This window comes from Pelophylax lessonae (assembly GCF_965119305.1).
Source record: "Pelophylax lessonae genome assembly, chromosome: 3".
NCBI lineage: Eukaryota > Metazoa > Chordata > Amphibia > Anura > Ranidae > Pelophylax > Pelophylax lessonae.
The window spans coordinates 425,842,926-425,867,386 of record NC_138770.1 but is presented as its reverse complement, the minus strand read 5'-3'; the positions used below and the strand labels follow the sequence as shown (position 1 = coordinate 425,867,386).

Genomic DNA, 24,461 nt, shown 5'->3' with positions numbered 1-24,461 from the left:
ACTATTTTATGAAAACATGTCAAGCTTTATAATCACTTTAAAATAGGTAAATCCTAGAATATGTGCATTTCATAAACCAAGGGAATATTGTAAAAAATTAATTAATACATTCTCTAAATATGAAAAAATAAATCACATTTTTAACTATAGATCAGAAAAAATAAAGTAAAAAAGCCTTTTGCCTTCAAGATTATTTAATGGATCACGGTTGGTAGTTTACTAATATAGCCATAAGTATCAAAAAAATATTTTTGGAATTAGGCTTAAAGTAAGCTTTTATACAACCATTGCTCCTACATTTTTCTACGGATATTATTGTCAAACAGTGGGATAATTATGATTACAAAACAACTCAATGATAAGTAGGGATGGGCTGAACGACCCCCTGTTTAGTTCGCACCAGAACTTTCAAACATTGCGAAAGTTTGGAACCGGATAACAAACCCCATTGAAGTCTATGGACCCGAACTGGAAAAATCAAAAGTGCCCATTTTGAAGGCTTATAAGCAAGTAATTGGACATACAATGGGGTCCAGATACTGCCCTGGGGACATGTATCAACGTAAAAAAAAGTTTGTAAAAAATGTCATTTTTAAATGAGCAGTGATTTTACTGATGCTTGAAGCAAAAGCATAAAAATGAGAAATAATAAAAAATGAAAAATGATTTTCAATATAGTGCTTGAGTACTGCGCAGAAGCTGCTGAAGAAATAATTGCATTTATAAAGGCAAAAAAATAATATTTTCCCATCAAGCTTTCTTTATTATGTAAATAACAGTTTGGGGAGCCAGTCTGTATGATGAGGCCACAATGTAGTGCACTGGGAACAAGATTAGAGATTTTTTAGATACATTCTGGTGTCTCTTCTGCAGACTTTGGATAGAAGTAACATATGCGAAAAAATTGGTCTTTGGGTGTCGAAGGTGCCTTCACTCCGTAACTCTATAGATGGATTCTTGGTGAAAGCAAGCATTGCCTTGCTGTCAAGAATTGAAATGATATTCAGCTGTCAAACAGGTGCGGACAAATTGGTCTTTGGGTGTCAATTGTGCACATGAAACCCACACCATAAACATTTCTTTCAGGTGAAATCAACACCCACAACCCTAGGCAGCCTAGAAGTCTTGCAGAGATTCTACATCCCAAAAACACTTAATCAATGACATTGGCATAAGGGCCTTCATAGCTGCTGGTAATCCAGGACTAATTCATTTTGATAAATGTCAGACATTCCACAGAGTCTGTGGACAGATGCGTTCTATTATCAGTGACAAAACCTCCAGCAGCACTGAATGTCCATTCGGAAAGCATGCTGGATGCAGGGCAGCCCAGCAGCTCAATTGCATCCTGGGCAAGTTCTGGCCAGTGGTCTATTCTCATGACCCAGTAACCCAGTGGATTGTCAACTGGAAAGCTCTCCATATCTGTTTCCGTCTCTAGATAATCATCCACCATATGTTGCAGACCCTGCCGATGGGATGTGAAAGCTGAAAGCCCTGGGCGGCGAGGACAAAAAAAAATTGTGAAATGCATCACTTAGCTGGCCCACTTCTCCACCGCTCCTTTCTTGACCAACAGAAGCCTCAAAACTATGTTTTCCATGACACTGTATCCTACCAGAGTCAGGATACGCATTAGATAAACTTCTATTAAAAGTGTCCTCAAGAGCTTTTATCTTCTGCACCCTCTGTGGGGACGGGTTGAGTTTTGAGACTTTCCCCTTGTAACGGTGGTCAAGGAGGGTTGCCAACCAATAGTGATCCTTTTCTTCGATGCCACATATTCTTGGGCCCTTTCGCAGGCTTTGAAGCATGAGGGAGCCCGTGCACCACAAGTTTGCGGCAGTATGAGAAGCAGAATCTTACATTATCTGGAACTGCCTCCTCCCAGTCGCGTATTACTCCCAAGTGCTCTGGGGATAGAAAACCATCTGTTAAGGGTTGATGTATGTCTTCTCCTGCTTCAATGCCTCCAAGACTGCCAGAATCCTCATCATCCCTTCCCTCTTGTGCGTTATGTGGTGTAGAAAGAATAGTGCCTGCAAAAAGCGGCCCTTGAGAGGAAAGGAAGCCCTCCTCTTCCTCCCGCTGCTCTGCCTTGAATGCCTCTGCCATGCAGAGTCTGCTCCAGCAGGAACACAACAGAGATTGTGTCACTGATGCATGCATTGTCATGGCTCTCAATCCTTGTGACCTCCTCAAATGGTGACAATAAAGTGCATGCATCCTTTATCAGCTGCCATTGGCATGGGCATATCACAAAACAGGCAGTTTATGGACAAGTGCAATTACCGCTGAATTTTAGCCAACCGAGCACTGGAGTATGACCGCCTGAAATGGCTACAGACTCGTCTGACCTGCTTTAGCAGATCTTCCAACCCTGGGTACCTATTTAGGAAATGCTGCACCCCCAAATTGATGACATTCGCCAGCATGGCACATGTGTCAGCTTTCCCTGTCCAAGGGCGAACAGGAGGTTTGTGTTATTGTCGCACAACACCATTCCTGGCCCCAGCTGGCGTGGCATGAGCCCCCTCTGGGCCTGCCCTGCAGAGCTACAAGAATCTATGCTCCAGTGTGGTTCCTGTCCCCTAGACACACCAACTGAAGCACTGCATGACACCTTTTAGCCTGACTCATTGAATAGCCCCTTGAACACTTAAGGGGTACTTGCGGTTCGTAGGACAATTAAGCAGAGCAGGGCATGGAGGAGGAGGAGAGGGTAGAGCTGAAAAATCTTGCAAAATCACCACTAGCTGTATGGAGATGTGGCGGCACAACAAGCTGCAGCTCTGAGCCCTGTCCTGCATCATTCTGACTTGCAAGTAGAGGTACCCAGTGTGCTGTGAATTAAATATAGTGTCCCTGACCATGCTTGCTAGACCACGTGTCAGCAATAACTAGGACTTTGCAGCTGACTGCCTTGCCAAACGGTGCCACAACATTGCCCTCCACGTGATGGTACAGAGCTGGAATGGCCTTACATGAAAAGAAATACTAACCTGCCATTGGATTACAGCACATTCTGCAAATTCACCAAAGGGGCAGAATCCACCAGATGGAAAGGCAGAAGTTGTAAAGCCAGCAGCTTTTAAAAGCTTGCATTTAGACTCTGGACATGTGAGTGGTAGTGACTGTATTTTTTTTTGATGCAGCAGATGGGGCATATAAATTTGCTGGCTATAGTCTACAGTTGATGGTGTGCTACTGGCAGATGTGCAGCAAGAAGCTTGGACACCCTGTGCTATACCATCATCCCTGTCCGTGGAGGCTACTGGGAGTTTTTGAAGTATAGCAGGGGTAGACTGAGGTGAATAAGGGGGAGGAACAGAATTGTGTCCCTTTTGTTTGGCTTTCATGTGCTTTTGCCAACGAGCTGAGTGGTGGGAGGTTAACTGCCTTGTCAAGCATGTGGTACCCAAATGGCTTGTGTTTTTGCCACGCATGATGTGCTTGAGACAAAGTTTGCAAATTGCAACAGTGTGATCGGCTGCACATGTGCTAAAAAAGCCCAGACAGCTGAGCTGTGGAAAGGGTGCCGGGAGATAACAGCTCCACAATGTAATGGAATAGGGTGACTGCCTCATTGGGGTTGTGCCTCACCCTCCCTTTCCTCCTATGCTCTATCTAGCACCCAAGTCGTGTCAGTGACCTCATCATCACCTTCTTCATCCTCATTACCAATGGAGACAACTTGGCAATATGCCGCTGCTGGGGGGAAACATAACTGCCAATTTGTGTACCAGTGTTCTCCATTCTCTTTAGGCTCATGTTCCTACCTTCCTCAACCTCAGAACCAGCATCTGAATCAAGTATTGGCTGTGCATCATCAAGGAGCAAGTGGCTGACACTTAAATAACTTAGCTGACTCCTCCATGCCTGTTGCTGGGGCTATGGCAGGAATAGCTGTGGACAAGGAGGCAGATTTAGTCACTATGGCAGCTGCAGTGGACTGCGCACTAGTCTCTAGACTTGGGTGAGGGAAGATGATAATGGTTTAGTAAGCCAGTCCACCACCTCCTCTGCATGCTGTGGCTGGATAGCACAGGCAACATCACTAAACAGAGGAAACGATGCCCTGCCTGAGGACTGACCATGTCCACCTTTGCCTGTGGACACATATGCTGCTGGCCCCCTCAGAGTGCCATGGGAACATTTGCCTCTCCTTGTTGGCCTCCCAGATATAATGGGAAGGTGCTTATTAACAAAATGTAATAAAGATGTGGAAATGTGAACATGGATACACTGTAATCAATGGAAAGTGATGTTTGGTGCACTTTAACCTAAGTACTCACTACACAGACACACTCCATCCACACACTACATTATACTGCAGTAAAACTGCACTAACGCACAGAAATATACTGCTGTAAACGGCATGTAATGCACTGAAATATACTGCGTTAAATGTGCAGTAACGCACAGAAATATGCTGCGGTAAATGGCACATAACACACTGAAATATACTGCGTTATACGTGCAGTAACCCACAGAAATATACTGTGTTAAATGTGCACTAATGCACTGAAATATACTGCGGTAAACGTACTGTAACACACTGAAGTATACTGTGGTAAACGTGCAATAACGCAAAGAAATATACTGAGTTAAACGTGCAATAACACACTGAAATATACTGCGTTAAACATGCAATAATGCACAGAAATATACTGCACTCTTTGCTAGGCAATATCAAATGGGATAGAACCCTAGGAGCAAAGAACACTGAAGAAAAAATGGAGTGCTTCAAGAACATACTAAATAAAGGATATCCAGCACAATCTTGGTATTTGTGGACGATACTAAGCTATGCAGGCCAATATCTTCTATGCAGGACATGGTAATCTTACAAGCAGACCTGAACAAAATAATGGGGTGGGCAACTACATGGCAGATGAGGTTTAATGTTGAAAAATGTAGGGTAATGCACTTGGGTGTCAGAAATACGAACACAAGTTACTCTCTAGAGGGTGAACCTCTGGGTGAATCTAAGGAAAAGGACCTGGGGGTCCTAGTGGACAACAGGCTTGGCAATAGCATATATTGCCAAGCCACTGCAAGCAAAGCCAACAAAATACTGGCATGTATAAAAAAGGAGAGTCACTCCAGAGATAAAGAGTTTTTTCTCCCACTTTACAAGACTCTGGTCCAGCCACATCTTGAATATGCTGTCCAGTTCTGGCAACCGATCCTCAGAAAGGATGTGCTGGAACTGGAGAGAGTCCAGAGAAGGGCAACAAAGATGATTAGGGGAATGGAGGACATCAGCTATGAGGAAAGACTGAAAGCATTGAACTTATTCCCTCTGGAGAAGAGATGATTGAGAGGGGATATGATATCAATGTACAAATACCGTACTGGTGATCATACCATAGGGAACAAACTTTCCAGAGAATGGGAATACGATAAGACACTGGGCCACTCACTAAAACTAAAAGAAAAGCGGTTTAACCTTAAACTATGTAAGGGGTTCTTTACTGTCAGAGCGGTAAGGATGTGGAATTCTTTTCTACAAGCAGTGGTATCACCAGGGAGCATCGATAGTTTAACCACTTAATCCGCGGAAGATTTTACCACCTTCCTGACCAGGGGTTTTTTTGCGATTTTTTACTGCGTGATTTTGACAGACAATTGCGCGGTCGTGCGACCCTGTACCCAAACGAATTTCACGTCCTTTTTTTCCCACAGAGATTTCTTTTGGTGGTATTTGATCACCTGTGCGATTTTTTGATCATGCGCTATAAACAAAAAAAGAGCGTAATTTTTGCAAAAATAACAATATTTTTCACTTTTTTTTTTATATGAAATTCCCCCCCAAAAAAATGTAAAAATCAAAATTTTTTAACATTTTCGGCCAAATTGTTTTACGCTACATAGGTTTGGTAAAAAAATCTCAAAAAGCGTATTTTGATTGGTTTGCGCAAAAGTTATCGCGTTTACTAACAAAGGGAAAGATTTTTGTCATTTTTGGTGTTTTTTTTTAACGAGTAATGGCGGCGATCTGCGATTTTTTTTGCGGTACTGCGACATTGCGGCGGACAGATCGGACCCTTGACTAACATTTTTGACACTTTTGGGGGTACCAGTGACATTACTGCAGTAATCAGTGCTATATATATGCACTGTTACTGCAAAAATGACACTGGCAGGGAAGGGGTTAACTGTATTGGACAGGGAGGGGTTAAGTGTGTCCTAGGGGCGTGATTCTAACTGTAGGGGGACAGGTCTCCTAGTGTAAAAACAAAGATCAACGGTTCTACATAGTAGAACCGTCTGATCTTCATTTTTACACAGGGGAGAATGACAGACGGCTTGTTTACATAAGCTGCTCTGTCTTTCTCCCGCTGTACCGGCGATCGTAGTGTGACCAGCGGACATCGGGTCCGCCGGTCACACGCCCGCACTCCTCTGTGAATGAGCCGAGGCGGGCGTGCGCCTCAGCGGGCGCGCGCTCGCCCGCTATTGGCTCTAAAAGGAGTGACAGGCGAGCGACGTAGACCTACGTCACTCTGCCTGGCCGGGGCTGACTGCCGCAGTAAATATACTGTGAGCAGTCGGCAACCGGTTAAAAAAACTATTAGATGTGCACTTTAAAGACCACAACATACAGGGGTAAACAATGTATGGTTAACAGCAAACACACACTCATCATAGGTTGAAATGGATCGACTGGTGTCTTTTTTCAACCTCACTAACTATGTAACTATGGTAAACATGCAATAACGCACAGAAATATACTGCATTAATCATGCAGTAACGCACTGAAATATACTGCGTTAAATGTGCACTAATGCACAGAAATATACTGTGTTAAATGGCGCATAACACACTGAAATATACTGCGCTAAACGTGCACTAACACACAGGAATATACTGCGTTAATCGTGCAGTAATGCACTGAAATATACTGCGTTAAACGGCACGTAACACACAGAAATATACTGCGCAATAATGCACTGACTTATAATGCAGTAAGCCTGCCCTGACAAAACAAACTGACACTAAAGTAAAAATGAATGGTCACTTACTACACTCACTGAACTATCACTAGATTAAGACTAAAATAAAAATAAACATTTATACTCACACTGACTGAACTATCACTAGAGTCACACTAAACTGATATTCTACAAAATCAGAATAGGACACTATAGCAAACTAACTCTCTAGTAGCACTGAACAGAGCCCTGCTCTATCTCTCTCCATACCGATATCACACACGCTTTTGAAAGAATACTTTTATAGTGTGGGGTGGGACTAAGAGCAATGAGCCATGATTGGATGAAGTTATCATTAATTTCTCTGATCATGGCTCTTATAGTGCTCTGTGCCCTGATTGGGCAAAGATTTCATTGTTTCAGCCATTCAGGGTGTCCAATGCACTATGCGGCGGTACAGTGCATTGTGGTCATTTGGCGGGCCGAACAAACATTTGAACAACCTGATAATTCAAGTGTTCATCAAACAGATGAACAGCCAATGTTTGGCCTGAACTCATGCTTGGGCTGAACCGTTCGCCCATCCCTAGTAATAAGGCTAATAACCAGAGGTGTATGAACCAATCTGCTGGCTTCAAAATCTGACCTGACTAATCTATGACCAATGAAATCTATGAATATAGGGCTGGTCAAACAGCCAACATTCTGCTGCAGCCTTTTCCTTCTTTCTGCTATAAATGTGAAAATTTTATTGGTGATCACATGGATAACAGTATATGGTATAAAACCAGTGCTATTTACTGAAATACCAGATTTCTGGTCATATTCAGTAGTTCATTAATATGCAGTATTCATAAGTACTATTGTATATTATTGTTTAAATAGAAAAATAAATGAAAAGTCCACAACCGAGCACATATAACTAATTCAGTGACACTGGTATGCAAACAAGCTTGTATGCATAGGCACATTAAAAAAAAAATACCTTTTGTAGCTCCCTTCATATCTTTGATACAAACACCATGTAAAGATCCAACTGGGTCACAGTCACATGGACGACAAGGTTTAGGATGGTCTGGTGACAGCTAACGAAATAAACAATAACATGTTATTGTTATAAGTTTTCAATTACTTTTAAATAACTTTCAGAAGTATGCTATAAAAGTTTTTTTAACACATTTTAATTGGTATGCATGGGAAAATTCACATAAATAAAACTCAAAGTACATTATGCTTTTAATATTTGTGTAATTAGTAAGGTAAAAGATATCTAAATCTAAGAAGTAAATTTAATACATTGCAGCTTATCACTGCTTAGAAAAGATAGTTGCATTAGTTTTCTTTTTTTGCTTATTTCCTATATTTTCACCTAGTTATTCTGCCAGTAACATCCTTCCTTTCCAATGGACAAATTTCACTCTATGTACTGTATCAATAGAGAATCAGCATTGTCACCCTAGAAAAGGAGCCTCTCCTCACTGCCTTAACTTAGATGGGGCTGCTCTGTAGTTCACATTAGTTAACTGGGTGGTGCTGATAACAATTCTTGATATAAGACTGCAGAAATCACAGGACAACACTGGTTGTTTGGTGGGATATTTTTGCAATTGTTGAACGAATATAAAAAAAATGCTTTCCATGGTATATTTAACAGACCAAAAGAGAAAATAAAATGGTAAATTCATTGTTAGGGTTTAAATACATTTTACAATAGCAGCTGGAATGGGAAGCCTAGATATTGCAGACTATTGTAAAGGATTAAATACAAGCATTCAGTCATTTATAACAACATACACTGAACCAAATGGTAATTTACCCTCTATACATATAACATTTTGGTGATCTCACAGTAGTGCAGTATAAGAAACAGAAATCAGCACAACTCACCAGTATTTCTGATTCAAATTTTAAGCTTCATTTAATACAACGTGGATACTCTACAAACTAAAATTTGAGACCCATCTCTTAGTAATATAGGTAGCAAACAAACAAAATAGTACAGCGAGATCCATTGCTTCCCTTCTCTGACACCTTATTTCAGGCTTGAAGTAAGACTTGGAGTGGAATGATAGTAAAACATATATAAAGTATTTAAATATACTAAGTTAACAATCATATATTACCAGTTAGTAACTAGAACAACATTGAATAAAATGACATGCTAAATACAATATAACTATATTACTGCCATGTGCTGTATACCACATATAAACAAGTAAATCATTACATATTGGCTCATCTAAAGGGCTGCCATTCCACCTATAATTTAAAGTATTTGTATAGCCAAAACGTTCAGTAGGTAAAAGTGAAAATCCTTGTGCACGATTTCCAGTGGAGAGATTTCCCTTCCTGTCCCAAAGATGCAAACACTTGCCTAGTTCTAACAGGAACAGGTGCCTGCCCATGCTAGTGGACATGCATTATGGTGTGCGCTTCCATAAAGTTTATTGGTAATAATCTAAAAAGCCTCATTGATTTAAATATTTTAACTATAGCCTCCATCTCTGTTTGAAGATATGAACACCCCTTTACTGGCACGCAATGAAAAACCTGGAAGTTTGGAGACATATTAATATGTGAAGGAAAGGGGGGGAATGGGCGCTTGTTTCACTAGATGTTCAAAAAAGATCCAAAAAATTTTTAAAACAATGTATGAGGCCAGAACTGTGAATATTCCTACAGCTGGATATAGCACATAATCCTAGCTATGATGTGAAGAAAACTCAAAAGGTGAGTAACGATATATAAAATGTGGAACGAATATATACACTGTGTAGCTTCAATGAGGTGATAAATCAATATAAATGAAGTGGTGTTCAAGACATACACAATGATAAAACAATATGTGTTGAAGCAATAATAAACAATATCAAATATTCTCAGTGTAAAATGCCAAAGCAATGAGTGCTCAGATATAAGTGCAATAGCATAACAAATGACAATAAATTAAATATAAATACGGTATATAAGTGGGGTGATGATCAATAAAAATAATAGTCCATGTGCAAATAAATGTGTAAAAAATGCTTCAAAAACAGGTGACTTTCGTGATTCTTCACAATAATCAGGTGGCTTTTTTGATGCCATAGTCGTTCTGCAGTTTCCAAATACAAAGTACAGTAAAACTGCAGGCAAGGGCATTAAAGAAAGCACTGGGGGGCAAACTAAGGTCAATTTATTTTTTTTAGTAATGTAATCCAATAAGATTACAATGTATCAGTGTGTTTGTGTTTTTTACTTTTTTAATTTGCCGCCGGTTCCACCCCCCTGCGACGCGATGCTCGCAGGGAAAAGAAGCCGGGGCTCACAGCATCAGGCGGAAGATCCGGACGCCATACACTGCCGGAATACATCACAGGATCCTGGGGACAAGGTAAGTAACCTCTTCCAGAATCCAGCCATCCTCCCTGGTGGGATCCCTGAGGGTGGCTCGGGGTTACCGCTAATAGTACTGAAATTCCACCCCAAGCCACACTCAGGATGTGATTTAAAATCTGTATTTTTAGCTAGAAAATTACTTAGAAACCCCACACATTATATATATTTTTTAGAAACCCCACACATTATATATATATTTTTTAAAGACTCTGGAAAATAAAATGGTGGTCATTGCAATATTTTTTGTCACGTGGTAATTGTGCAGCGGTCTTTCAAACGCCATTTTTTTTGAAAAAAATAAATTTCACTGCATTTTAAAAAAAAAACTAAACAGTAAATTTTTTTTTCTATATTGTGAAAGATGATAGCATGCTGAGTAAATAGATACCTAGCATGTTATGGTTTAAAATTGCGCACACCCGCGGAATGGCGATTAACTACGGTACATAAAAATCTCCATAGGCGACGCTTTAAACATTTTTAACGGTTACCAGTTTAGAGTTACAGAGTAGCTCTTTTTTTTTTAATTATTGCTCTCACTCGATTGGGGCGATACCTCATGTGTGTTTTAAACAGTGCTTTCATTTGCGGGCGCGACTTACGTATGCCTTTTCTTTTGTGCGCAAGCTCAAGGCGACGGTTGCGCTTTAATTTTTTTTCTATTTATTTTATTTTATTTTTTTTAATTTTAACACAGTTTAAAATAAATAAATAAATAAATCTGATCACTTTTATTGCTGTCATAAGCAATGTAAACATCCCTTGTGACAATAATAGGCAGTGACAGGTATTGTTTATGGAGGGATTGGGGGTGCAAAAGATCCCAGACCCCTCCACTGCACTTCAATGTATTCAAAATGCTGAAATCAGCATTTTCGAATACAGACAGTTTTTTAAATTTGGTGCCTTTAGCCACCGAGGAACCCGGTCGGACGTCAGCACGCAACTTCCGGGTTACTACATTGGAGACCCGATCAATTCTGCTTTGATCGGCACTCCAACCAGCCAGTGGACATGGGATGGGAGACCTGGGCAGACCCGGTGGGATGGGAGACCATGGCAGAGCCGCGGGAGGGGTGTTCCCACCCGCTCGCTGGTATAACGGCCGAGTGGCATCGCCTATTATCGCTCTGAAAGCTGACTGCCGGCTCTAATAAAAGGTACCCGGGATGATGCCTCTAGCTGTAGATATCACCCCGGTACAACCACTTCTCTGAGCCTACATAGGACTACATCAAATCGTGGAAAGTGGTTAAAGTGTGACACCGCTGAAATCTGAAAAGTGACTGGGGTTGAGGTGGTTAAAGTAAGTCTCTGCATTCTGATACATATCCCCCCTCCCCTGCAGATCCCACATCCAGCCAGGTCAAAGATATGGGGAAGAGGCCCTTGCCTCTACAACATGAACATTTGCCAGGGTGTTCCCCCCCATGTTGAGGGCTTGTGGCCTAATATAGTTTGAGGGGGTTCACACTCTCTTTTCCTCTTTCCTTTCCCCGACCTCCTGGCTGAATGTATGAATGAGAGTCTGGCATGGGTTTTAGGGGAACCCAAGCCATTTTTTTGTTTGGTTTCCCCTTACAATCCATTTGCATTAAAGTTTGCAATTTTTGGATTGTTGGCCATATTCACGGAATGTGTCTGCAAATTAAATCCAAGCAGATTTACCCATCACAAGTGTGAAGTTTTTATAGGAAGGCTACAACTCACATAACCATATTGATTAAAGAAATAATAACATTCTTTCATAGGATAAAACATGACTAATTGTCTTTAAAAAAAAACCCACCCAACCCTTAGTCCTGGCTCACACATATGCGATGTGGGAATCCTGCGAATAGACTTTGGGTTCCCGCATCACATTAAACTCGCAGGAAGTTCACACTGCCATATGCGAATTGCTGGGGGTGTCAATACAAAGTTAACGACACCCTCAGATCAGTTAGCATATCACAGTGCAAACTGTCATTTTCGGACATGAATCGCATATGTGTGAACACAGCGATTCGATTCTTGTGCAGGCCCAAAAAAGAGTGCTATGTGAGTTGTGTCCAAATCCGATGCAAATGTATCCATACCATCTGTATGGCTAAATTTACATTGCACAGACATCGCATGTGATTTGCAGAGCAGTGTGCTGCGAATCACAAGCGATGTCTGTCATCACATATATGTGAACTGGCGCTTAAGTCTAATGTGTGTATATTTTCTCTTATTTACTGTAAATGTGAGAGAGTCATAAATAAATTAAGCAATATACTGTATATGTAAAGCTCTGCATTAGAGTTGGGCAAATGGTTTGGCCCAAGCATGAGTTTGGGTCGAACATTGGCTGTTCGCCCGTTCAACGAACACATGAATTATCGGGGCGTTCAACCATTTGTTCGGCTCGCCGAATGACCACAATGCACAGCGCCATCGCACAGTGCATTGGAAGCCCTGATTGGATGAAGCAATGAAAGATTTGGCCAATCAGGGCACAGAGCACTGTCAGAGCCATGATTGGAGAAAGTAATGATGACTCTGTCCAATCATGGCTCAATGCTCTTAGTCCCGCCCCACACTGTAAAAATATTCTCCCCATAGCAGTCATTTGCAATGTGATATTGGCATGGAGAAAGATAGAACAGGGCTTTGCTCAGTGCTACTAGTGCATTGGTGTGCCATAGTGTGCTATTGTGCTTCTATTCTCAGTGTAGAATATCAATTTAGTGTGAATATAGTGATAGTTCAGTGTGAGTGTAGTGTGACCATTCATTTTTACTTTAATATCACTTTAGTTTAAATCTAGTGATAAATCAGTGTAAGTGTAGTGTGATCAATAATTTCTACTTTAGTGTCAGTTTTTGTGAGTGTAGTGTGACCATTAATTTTTACTTTAGTGTCAGTTTAATTTGTCAGGGCAGGTTTCCTGCAGTACATATCAGTGCATTACTGCACGTTTAACGCAGTATATATCAGAGTGTTACTGTATATTTAACGCAGTATATACAGTATTAGTGCATTACTGTGCGTTTCACAAAGTATATAACAGTGCGTTACTGCATGTTTAATGCAGTATATTTGAGTGCTTTACTGCACGTTTAACGCAGTATGTTTGAATGCAATACTGCACGTTTAACGCAGTATATTTGAGTGCGTTACCACAAGTTTAATGCAGTATATAATAGTGTGTTACTGCGCGTTTAACGCAGTATATTTCAGTGCGCTACTGCATGTTTAACGCAGTATTTTTCAGTGAGTTACCACACGTTTAACACGGTATATATCAGTGCCTTACTGACATTTGAACACAGTAAATTTGAGTGTATTACTGCACGTTTAATGCAGAATAAATCATTGCGTCACTGCATGTTTAACACAGTATACTTGAGTGCATTATTGCACGTTTAACGCAGTATGTAATAGTGTGTTACTGTAGGTTTAACGCATTATTGCACATTTACCACAGTATATTGCAGTGCATCAGTGCAGTTTTACTGCAGTATATTGTAGTGTGTCGGTGGAGTGTGTCTGTTAAGTGAGTATTCAAGTTAAAGTGCACCAAACACCACTTTCAATTGATTAAAGTGTATCCACATACACATTTCCACATCTTTATTACAGTGCAGATGTGGAGTGTTTTGCAGCTTTCTCCAGGTTTTGGTATACCTGGATGGGGGTCTGTAGTTGGGAGATTCCATAGTGCCTTGAGTGGGACGGAATATCCAACCCTGTGTCCGGGTTTTGTGGAGGACCAGCAAGGTGTGTGCTCAGGTGCACAGAGCCCTTTTATAAATATAAATATAAGGGTTTAGTAAGACCTCAGGGCTCCCAGTGGGAGACTGCTTCACCCAACAGACAGGAGGTCTGTGTATGGGGAGTCAGGAGGACTCCAATCCTCTCCAGGAGTCAGAGGCTGCAGCTGGCAGCCAGAGAGTGTGTGTTTGTGTATCTGCAAGAGGCAGTAAATGGCCAGAGCGGAGCTGTGGATGCTAGAATAAAGCGGTCTGCACAGAAGCACCTATGGTCGGGGTGACCAGCATAAAGAGCCAGGTAGGTAGCATTTTCTGTTTGTGTATTTACCAGGAGAAGAACCCCTGTGTGGGAATGTTACAGACTTTTTATTTACCTTTTTAATAAAATTGGGCTACCAGGCCCTTAAAATATAGTTTCTGACTACCGTGAATCACTTGAAAAACGTATCTGCCACTGAGCTAATTGTCCCCCCAGCAGGGTAGCCCAAGTGCTAGAAGTGTTTGCAAACATGTGTAGGTAGATGATTTGTAGTGCTCCAACAGAAGGTGGGCACAATTTAGCAACAATCACAGCTTGGTCTGCAATATCATGTCCCCCAGCCAGAGAACAGCAGTAATAATGCTTCTTTACAGTAGAACACAACGCAACATGGTATCAAACGGTAAAGGTAGGTTTTAATGATCAATCACCATTATCAGCATCTTGACGATGGTGAAGAGCTTGTTCATTTTGGTCAAGCCAGGCAGAGACCTCCTTAACAAACTCAAATAAATGCACCTGTCCTCTTGCTCTTACTTGAAGCTTCACCGGGTTCAACATAACATAAGATAGTTGCAGGTTTCTTAGGTGCCTTTTAACCTCAGTGAACTTGGCTCTGCGTCTCTGGACCTCCGCCGAGAAGTCCAGATAGAAGGACACTCTAACACCATTATACTGGATTTTGGCTGGATCCCACGCTTGTCTCAGCACTGCTTCCCAATCTCTATAGTGTAGTAATCTTGCTAGTATAGGCCCTGAGGGCCCTCCAGATTGGGGTGGATGTGCCGGCATATGATGGCCACTTTCTACTGCAAAGAATGGTGAGAATGCATCTTTCCCAAACAGCTCCAGGAGCCCATTCTCTAGGAAGACTGTGGTGTCTCTCCCTTTGTCCCGTTCAGGAAGGCCCACTATGCAGACAATATTCCTGCAGAGATGATTCTCCATATCTTCTGCCCTGCTATTTGCTTCTTTTGCTATTTGGTGGGCTGTCTTCATGTCACAGACCAAGGGAGGTAGCTGGTCTTCAATGTCACTTACGCAACTCTTCACCGCTGTGGTCCGCTCCCAAATTTTCTGTAAATCTTGTCGCACTAGGGACACTTCGTCTCTCAGGCCCCCAAATTGGTCTTTAAGCTTGTTAACTGAGGAGATACACTGATGAACTTCCCAGAGGATTGCAGCAAGTGTAGGTTGCTCAGGATCCTGCCCCCCAGTGTCCATTAGCAGAGGAGCCTGCACATCTGTACTGTCTGCCTTATCTTGAATTGGCAAGATGGCTGTCTGCTCCAGTTCCCCAGATTCAGTATCGTGAGAGCTCTCCGAGTCCTCCTGCTGATCCACCTCTAATGCCCCTGACATCTTATGAGCATAACACAGCATGTCACAAGGAGGATCCTTACCCTGATTGTGCAGGGACTTGGCAGACTTAGTACCCATATCCTTGGATTTGTCTGGGCCATGCGGTGTTCTTTTTGGCATAGCTGCGGCGGCGCTATCTTGGAGGTCCAGGGCCACTGCATCTACTTTCTCGCTGCGGGTCATTCCCCTGGTGCAGAGAGTCAGCGGCGGTTCCAGGGAAGGCACACACTCGGATGCCAATTGGGTGTCCCGATGGAGAAGTGGTATGTAGGCTGGGGGGGGGGGGGATCACTATCACATCAGCGGCGGGAGCTGTGGGAGAAGCATCCTTTCACATGCCGATCATGGCCACAACCCTTTTCCATTATATATTAATTATCATGGGGCTTTGTCACACAAGCTGAAGACTGTCTATGCTTGTACTACATAGAACAATTAGGTGAGGCATGCCTTAGCACTGACTCTCATGCACCATGTGCTATAAAGTATAACTAGAGGCAATACTTTTTTTTTTTTTCTTGATAGAGGGGAGAAGTATTAGAATATCTGTCAGGTTTTTTTTTTTTTTTTTTTTGCAGCCTGTGTCCCCATTAGGAAGATTCATCCTCTCTATTTGTCCTGTTTAACACTATCATTGAAAGTAAAAGTAAAAGGAAATCCCATATTTTAGGTTGTCCCCAGAAAAGTAATGAAGGGGAAATCTTCCAATGGTGACACTAGTTCTGGTGACCTGGAGGTCCCCAATAAAATCTCATAATTTGCACTTCCTGTTTGGCTATGGGACAGGAAGTGAAGGTAAATCTCCCCAATGGAACAAAGATGGCAAAAATAAACCTTACAGGGGTTATAACCCTCCCTTTCTCTATCCAATATGAAAAAAATGTTTTGCCTTTACTTCTACTTTAAGTAAAGCTGACCTTTTGGCAAAACAATTTTTAGACATTTGCACTGTCAAAGTAAATTTCCACAAAATCAAGTTTTTCCCCTTGTGTGACTTCTGCTGGGTTACACCTGCATACTACACTAAGGATTGAACATCTAATGCCGAGTGTTACAGTTTCAGCTGCTGGAGTAATGCTCTCACAGTGGGTCACTCCCTTGGCACCTATTCCATTTAGAACATTTTTGCAGTCATTTCACAGAAAACAAGGTGTTCTTTGAACAGCAAAGGTGCAGATGAACTTTACAATCTCTGTTCTTCCAATCACTGTACTGTGCGGGCTGAGAGATAGAGTTTTACAAAATTCAGCAGCAGCAGCCACACGACACACTTCATTAGTAGTAATTTATTTTTTCTGTGCAAAATTGTTCATTTACAATATATACTCAAAATATATACAGTATGTTCAATGGTTATTAAAATGTTATTAAAAAATATGTATTTATAAATAGAGATGTATAGAACTGTTCGCCGGCGAACAGTTCCCGGCGAACTTCGCATGTTCCCGTTCGCCCCCCATAATACATCATTGAGGCAAACTTTGACCCTGAACTTTACAGTCAGCAGACACATTTCCAGCCAATCAGCATACCTCCCTCCCACACCCTCCCACCTCCTATAAATAAGCAAGGGCAGCATCCATCTTAGATCATTCTGAAGCAGTGTGTGTAGTGAGAGTAGGGAGAGCTGCTGCTGCTGCTGCTGTTAAGCTAGGGACAGTCAGTCAGTGTTCCTGGTCTTGCAGTGTTCTTGGTCCACTACTGCTGTAAGGACAGCACCCCAAAAAGCCCTTCTAAGGGCTGGTATTTGTGTAATTTTTTATATATATATATATATATATATATATATATATATATATATATATATATCTAGCGTCCCCAAAAGCCCTTTTAAGGGCTGGTAATTGAGTTGTTTCTTCTTATATATATATATATATATATCTATCTATCTAGTGTCCCCAAAAGCCCTTTTAAGGGCTGGTAATTGAGGTTTTTTTTTTTATTTATATATATACATATATATATATTTAGCGTCCCCAAAAGCCCTTTTAAGGGCTGGTAAGGTAATAGATTTTTTTCTATATATATATATATATATATATATATATATATATATATATATATATATATATATTGTACACTGTGACTGCAGTTGCCTGCCCGCTGTGTGTGAGAGGCCACAGACCTACCACAGACTGTACTGCGTGCACACCACACTCATTTCGGGTGGCACAGGCACAGTACCTGGCATTTTAAAAAATATATTTTTTTTCCTCTGTCATAATTGCAGTGAGTGCTGTGTCAGGTCCACAGAGTGCACTGTACCCACTGCAGTGCACTGCCCACCACTGATATATATACGGTGGCACAGCATCTTGTTTCAATAAATTGAAAAAAAAAATATTTTTTATTATTGCAGTTGCCTGGGCTGCCAGTGACTGTCAGGTCCACAGAGTGTACTGTGCCCACTGCAGTGCCACTGTGTGCCCACCCACCACTGATATATAAGGTGGCACAGCAGCTTGCAAAGTAAAAAAAATATATTTTTTTTTAAATTGCAGTTGCCTGGGTGCCAGTGACTGCTGTCAGGTCCACAGAGAGTGTACTGTGCCACTGCCCACCCACCACTGATATATAAGGTGGCACAGCAGCTTGCAAAGTAAAAAAAAATATATATATTTTTTAAATTGCAGTTGCCTGGGTGCCAGTGACTGCTGTCAGGTCCACAGAGAGTGTACTGTGCCACTGCCCACCCACCACTGATATATAAGGTGGCACAGCAGCTTGCAAAGTAAAAAAATATATATATTTTTTTAAATTGCAGTTGCCTGGGTGCCAGTGACTGCTGTCAGGTCCACAGAGAGTGTACTGTGCCACTGCCCACCCACCACTGATATATAAGGTGGCACAGCAGCTTGCAAAGTAAAAAAATATATATATATTTTTAAATTGCAGTTGCCTGGGTGCCAGTGACTGCTGTCAGGTCCACAGAGAGTGTACTGTGCCACTGCCCACCCACCACTGATATATAAGGTGGCACAGCAGCTTGCAAATGAAAAAAAATATATATATTTTTTAAATTGCAGTTGCCTGGGTGCCAGTGACTGCTGTCAGGTCCACAGAGAGTGTACTGTGCCACTGCCCACCCACCACTGATATATAAGGTGGCACAGCAGCTTGCAAAGTAAAAAAATATATATATTTTTTTAAATTGCAGTTGCCTAGGTGCCAGTGACTGCTGTCAGGTCCACAGAGAGTGTACTGTGCCACTGCCCACCCACCACTGATATATAAGGTGGCACAGCAGCTTGCAAAGTAAAAAAAAATATATATTTTTTTTAATTGCAGTTGCCTGGGTGCCAGTGACTGCTGTCAGGTCCACAGAGAGTGTACTGTGCCACTGCCCACCCACCACTGATATATAAGGTGGCACAGCAGCTTGCAAAGTAAAAAAAAATATATATTTTTTTAAATTGCAGTTGCCTGGGTGCCAGTGACTGCTGTCAGGTCCACAGAGAGTGTACTGTGCCACTGCCCACCCACCACTGATATATAAGGTGGCACAGCAGCTTGCAAAGTAAAAAAAAATATATATATTTTTTAAATTGCAGTTGCCTGGGTGCCAGTGACTGCTGTCAGGTCCACAGAGAGTGTACTGTGCCACTGCCCACCCACCACTGATATATAAGGTGACACAGCAGCTTGCAAAGTAAAAAAAAATATATATATTTTTTAAATTGCAGTTGCCTGGGTGCCAGTGACTGCTGTCAGGTCCACAGAGAGTGTACTGTGCCACTGCCCACCCACCACTGATATATAAGGTGGCACAGCAGCTTGCACTCATAGTACAACAGTAATAACACATTAAAAAAAAATGACAGGCAGAGGCAGGCCACCCCGCAAGGGCCGTCGTGGTCGTGGTGCTGTGATTTCCTTAGGCCCTAGAATAATGCCCAGTGTTCAGAGGCCACCACAGACCCTGAACTCAAAAAATTCTGAGGCCATAGTTGACTGGCTTACACAGGACACCCAATCGTCTACAGCTTCCGCTCGGAACCTTAATGCACCATCCTCCTCCAGCTCAGCTGCGGGCACCTCTCAATTTACCACTCGCCAGCCCGCCGGCACCACCACCAACACTAGCACCACAGCCGCTTCACTTGATCCGTCAGAGGAGTTATTTTCACATGAGTTGGAAGAAATAAGTGATGCGCAACTATTAGTGCCAGAGGATGTAGATAACGGGGATATGTCTCAGTCAGGCAGCATTATACACATGGACGTACATTGTGATGATGATGATGATGATGTTGTACCTGCTGCTGCTGCCTTTGCTGAGTTGTCAAGTGAAGCGGCTGATGATGACGATGTGTCTGTGGATGTCACCTGGGTGCCTGCTCGAAGAGCAGAAGAAGAGGGGTAAAGTTCATATGGGGAGACAGAGAGGAGGAGGAGACGAGTTGGAAGCAGGGGGAGGAGGTCATCGCAAGGAGCTAGTGGCGCAGTCAGACAGCATGTAGATTCGGCACCCGGGGTCAGCCAGACAGCACGCCAATCAACGCAAGCTGTTGCCACCACCAGAATGCCGTCCTTGCAAAGCTCAGCAGTGTGGCATTTTTTTTGTGTGTCTGCCTCTGATATCAGCGATGCCATTTGTAACCTGTGCCAAAAGAAACTGAGTCGTGGGAAGTCCAACACCCACCTAGGTACAACTGCTTTGCGAAGGCACATGATCTCACATCACAAACGCCTATGGGATCAACACATGAGTAAAAGCAGCATACAAACTGAAAGCCACCATCCTCTTCCTGGTCCAGCATCTTCAGCCACGTCAACCACTGCTGTCCTCCATGCCCCCTATCAACAACCCGCCCCTCCGCCTCTCACCTTCAGCAGTTCCTGCTCACCTGCCCACAGTCAGGTGTCTGTCAAGGAAATGTTTGAGCGTAAGAAGCCAATCTCACCCCCTTGCCCGGCATCTGACAGATGGCTTGTCGGAACTCTTAGCCCACCAGCTTTTACCATACAAGCTGGTGGAGTCTGAGGCCTTCAAAAAATTTGTCGCTATTGGGACACCGCAGTGGAAGGTACCCGGCCGAAATAATTTTTCACAAAAGGCAATCCCCAACCTGTACTCTATTGTGGAAAAAGAAATCATGTCCCGTCTGGCACACAGTGTTGGGGCAAGGGTCCATCTGACCACTGATAGCTGGTCTGCAAAGCACGGTCAGGGCAGGTATATAACTTACACTGCGCATTGGGTAAACCTGCTGGCGGCTGCCAAGCATGGAATGCGTGGCTCTGCTGCAGAGGAGTTGGTGACACCGCCACGACTTGCAGGCAGGCCTGCTGCCACCTCTTCTACTCCTCCTACTCCATCCTCTTTGCTAACCTCCTCGGCTGAGTCCTCTTCTGCTGTTGCGTCTTGCTCCACACCAACTGCACCCCCCCAGCTCCCCAGGGGCTATTCCACATGCCGGATATGACAGTGTCACGATGTCTTGGGGTTGACTTCCCTGAAAGCAGAGAGTCACACCGGACCAGCACTACTGTCCACCCTGAACGCACAGGTGGATCAGTGGCTGACCCCGCACCAACTGGAGATCGGCAAAGTGGTGTGTGACAACGGCAGCAATTTGTTGACGGCATTGAATTTGGGCAAGTTGACATATGTGCCGTGCATGGCACATGTGTTGAATCTGATTGTGCAACGTTTTGTGCAGAAGTACCCAGGCTTACAGGACGTCCTCAAGCAGGCCAGGAAGGTGTGTGGCCATTTCAGGCATTCCTACACGGCCATGGCGCACTTTGCAGATATTCAGCGGCGAAACAACATGCCAGTGAGGCGCTTGATTTGCGACAGCCGACACGTTGGAATTCAACACTGCTAATGTTCGACCGCCTGCTCCAACAAGAAAAAGCGGTCAACGAGTATTTGTATGACTGGGGTGCTAGGACAGCCACTGCGGAGCTGGGTATTTTTTTGCCACGTTACTGGACGCTCATGCACAATGCCTGTAGGCTCATGCGTCCTTTTGAGGAGGTGACAAACCTAGTGAGTCGCACCGAAGGCACCATCAGCGACATCATCCCATATGTTTTTTTCCTGGAGCGTGCCCTGCGAAGAGTGCTGGATCAGGCCGTAGATGAGCGTGAAGAGGAAGAGGAAGAGTTGTGGTCACCATCACCACCACCAGAAACAGCCTTACCATCGATTGCTGGACCTGCGGCAACACTGGAAGAGGAGTGTGAGGAAGAGGAGTCAGAGGAGGAATGTGGCTTTGAGGAGGAGGAACACCAACCACAGCAGGCATCCCAGGGTGCTCGTTGTCACCTATCTGGTACCCGTGGTGTTGTACGTGGCTGGGGGGAAGAACACACCTTCAATGACATCAGTGAGGACGAGGAATTGGACATGAGTAGCTCGGCATCCAACCTTGTGCAAATGGGGTCTTTCATGCTGTCATGCCTGTTGAGGGACCCTCGTATAAAAAGGTTGAAGGAGAACGACCTGTACTGGGTGGCCACGCTACTAGACCCCCGGTATAAGCAGAAAGTCTGTGATATGTTACCCAATTACCGGCAGTCGCAAAGAATACTGCAGCTACAAAATAAGTTAAAAAGTATGCTTTACACAGCATATAAGGGTGATGTCACAGCACAACGGGAATCCAACAGGGGAAGAGGTGAAAGTAATCCTCCTCCTACCACCACAACCACGCCGGCAAGGACAGGACGCTTTACAGACGTCTTGTTGATGGAGGACATGCAGAGCTTTTTTAGTCCTATGCATCGCCACAGCCCTTCGGGGTCCACCCTCAGAGAACGACTCGACCGACAGGTAGCAGACTACCTTGCCTTAACTGCAGATATCGACACTCTGAGGAGCGATGAACCCCTTGACTACTGGGTGTGCAGGCTTGACCTGTGGCCTGAGCTATCCCAATTTGCCATTGAACTTCTGGCCTGCCCCGCTTCAAGTGTGCTGTCAGAAAGGACCTTCAGCGCAGCAGGAGGTATTGTCACTGAGAAGAGAAGTCGCCTAGGTCAAAAAAGTCTTGATTACCTCACGTTTATTAAGATGAATGAGGCATGGATCCCGAAGGGACTGACAGTGGGGGATGCATTTGACTAAAAAAGGCCTGGTGATGACTGAGATGCCTTGGCCTAAAAATGGTCCACACGCTGCTGTCTTTAATCATTCTCTGCATGCCGGATGACTTACGTGACGTCTCCGCCACCAACTACGGTTCAAGCCGCAATGTTTTAGTGCACTTTCTGCCTTAAAACCTCAATTTTTCAGGCCGCTGCTACAGCAGCGGCTGCAACAATACCTGCTTTTTCATGCATGTGTACATGCCTAATTTTTCTGGCCTCTGGTGCTACACTGTGGCTGAAAAAAAACAAAAAACAAAAAAAAAGGCACATACATGTGTCAATTCCCCTTCGTGATCATTACCTTGTCGTGGTGAAGGGGCTTGCGTATCACAATGAAGCGATCACCTCTAGGATTGTGTTGGCACACCCTAGATGATAAGGTCGTTGCTTCATTGTGTACAGACCAAAAGCGATCCGCAGGATAATTTTTCATAGAAAAAACATTCATTTTCTTTCATTCTTTCTGCGGAGCTGGGTATTTTTTGGCCGCGTTACTGAATGCTCATGAACAATGGCTGTAGGCTCATGCGTCCTTTTGCGGAGGTGACAACCCTGGTGGTCACTGGTCAGTCGAACCCAAGGCAACATCATCGACCTCATCCCATATGCGTTTTTTCTGGAGCGTGCCCTGCGAAGAGTACTGGATCAGGCTGTAGATGAGCATGAAGAGGAAGAGTTGTGGTCCCCATCACCACCAGAAGCAGCCTTGTCGTTGTCAATTGCTGGACCTGTGGCAACGCAGAGAGAGGAGTCTGAAGAAGAGAAGTCAGAGGAGGAAGGTGGCTTTGAGGAGGTGGAATACCAGCCACAGCAGGCGTCCCAGGGGGCTTGTTGTCACCTTTCGGGGACCCTTGGTGTTGTACGTGGCTGGGTGGAGGAAGAGACCTTCAATGATGTCAGTGAGGACAAGGAACGGGACATGGCTAGCTTGGTATCCAACCTTGTGCAAATGGGGAGTTTGCGGTTGTGCAAATGGACTGACTGACTGACTGTTGTTAAACGGGGAGTTTGGTCTGTCAGAGTTTGGTCTGTCACTGTGAAGCGGGCGTAACCCTTACACTACTTGACCGATAAAACATCATACCTGATCGTATTCACACACTGGATGTTTTAAAGCACGTTATTCCAAACAATTTAGGAATGTTAGGTGATTTATGCCCTTTATGGATCAAAACCCGACTCTGCGTCAACTACGTAATTTTCCATGGGCGTTTTGCCATGGATCCCCCTCCGGCATGCCACAGTCCAGGTGTCCCTGCTCTACTGAAAAATTATCTTTTGTTTCTGGTTCTGGACATGCTACAGAGCTGAAACTTCACACAAAAAAAGTTTTTAAAAATTGTCATTTTTGATAGAGAGCCAATTATTGAAAAAAAAAAAAAAAAATTAAAAAAAAAAAATTTCTTTGGATTTATTGTCTGGGGGGGGGGGGTCTAAAAAGTGTACCTGTGAAGTTTCAGCTCTGTAGCATGTCCAGAACCAGAAAAAAAAATAGAATTAGGGTTAGGGCTAGGGTTAGGGTTAGGGTTAGGGTTAGGGCTAGGGCTAGGGTTAGGGTCAGGGCTAAGGTTAGGGCTAGGGTTAGGGTCAGGGCTAAGGTTAGGGTTATTTTTAGTGCTTAGGGTTAGAGTTAGAGGGGTAGGGGTAGGGCTACTAACTCTAACCCTAATTATCTCACCGTAACCCTAA

General features: G+C 43.4%; 1 protein-coding gene across 4 annotated transcripts in view; it reads right to left on the bottom strand.

Annotated features, from left to right (window-relative positions):
• The window catches only part of LAMA2 (laminin subunit alpha 2), a 1,405,743-nt gene that overhangs the window by 871,962 nt on the left and 509,320 nt on the right, over positions 1-24,461 (bottom strand). For all 4 annotated transcript variants that reach the window (XM_082249565.1, XM_082249566.1, XM_082249567.1 and 1 more), the window contains exon 9: positions 7,924-8,023. In XM_082249565.1, the coding sequence (XP_082105691.1) occupies positions 7,924-8,023 (100 nt within the window). The remainder of the gene's footprint in view (positions 1-7,923; positions 8,024-24,461) is intronic.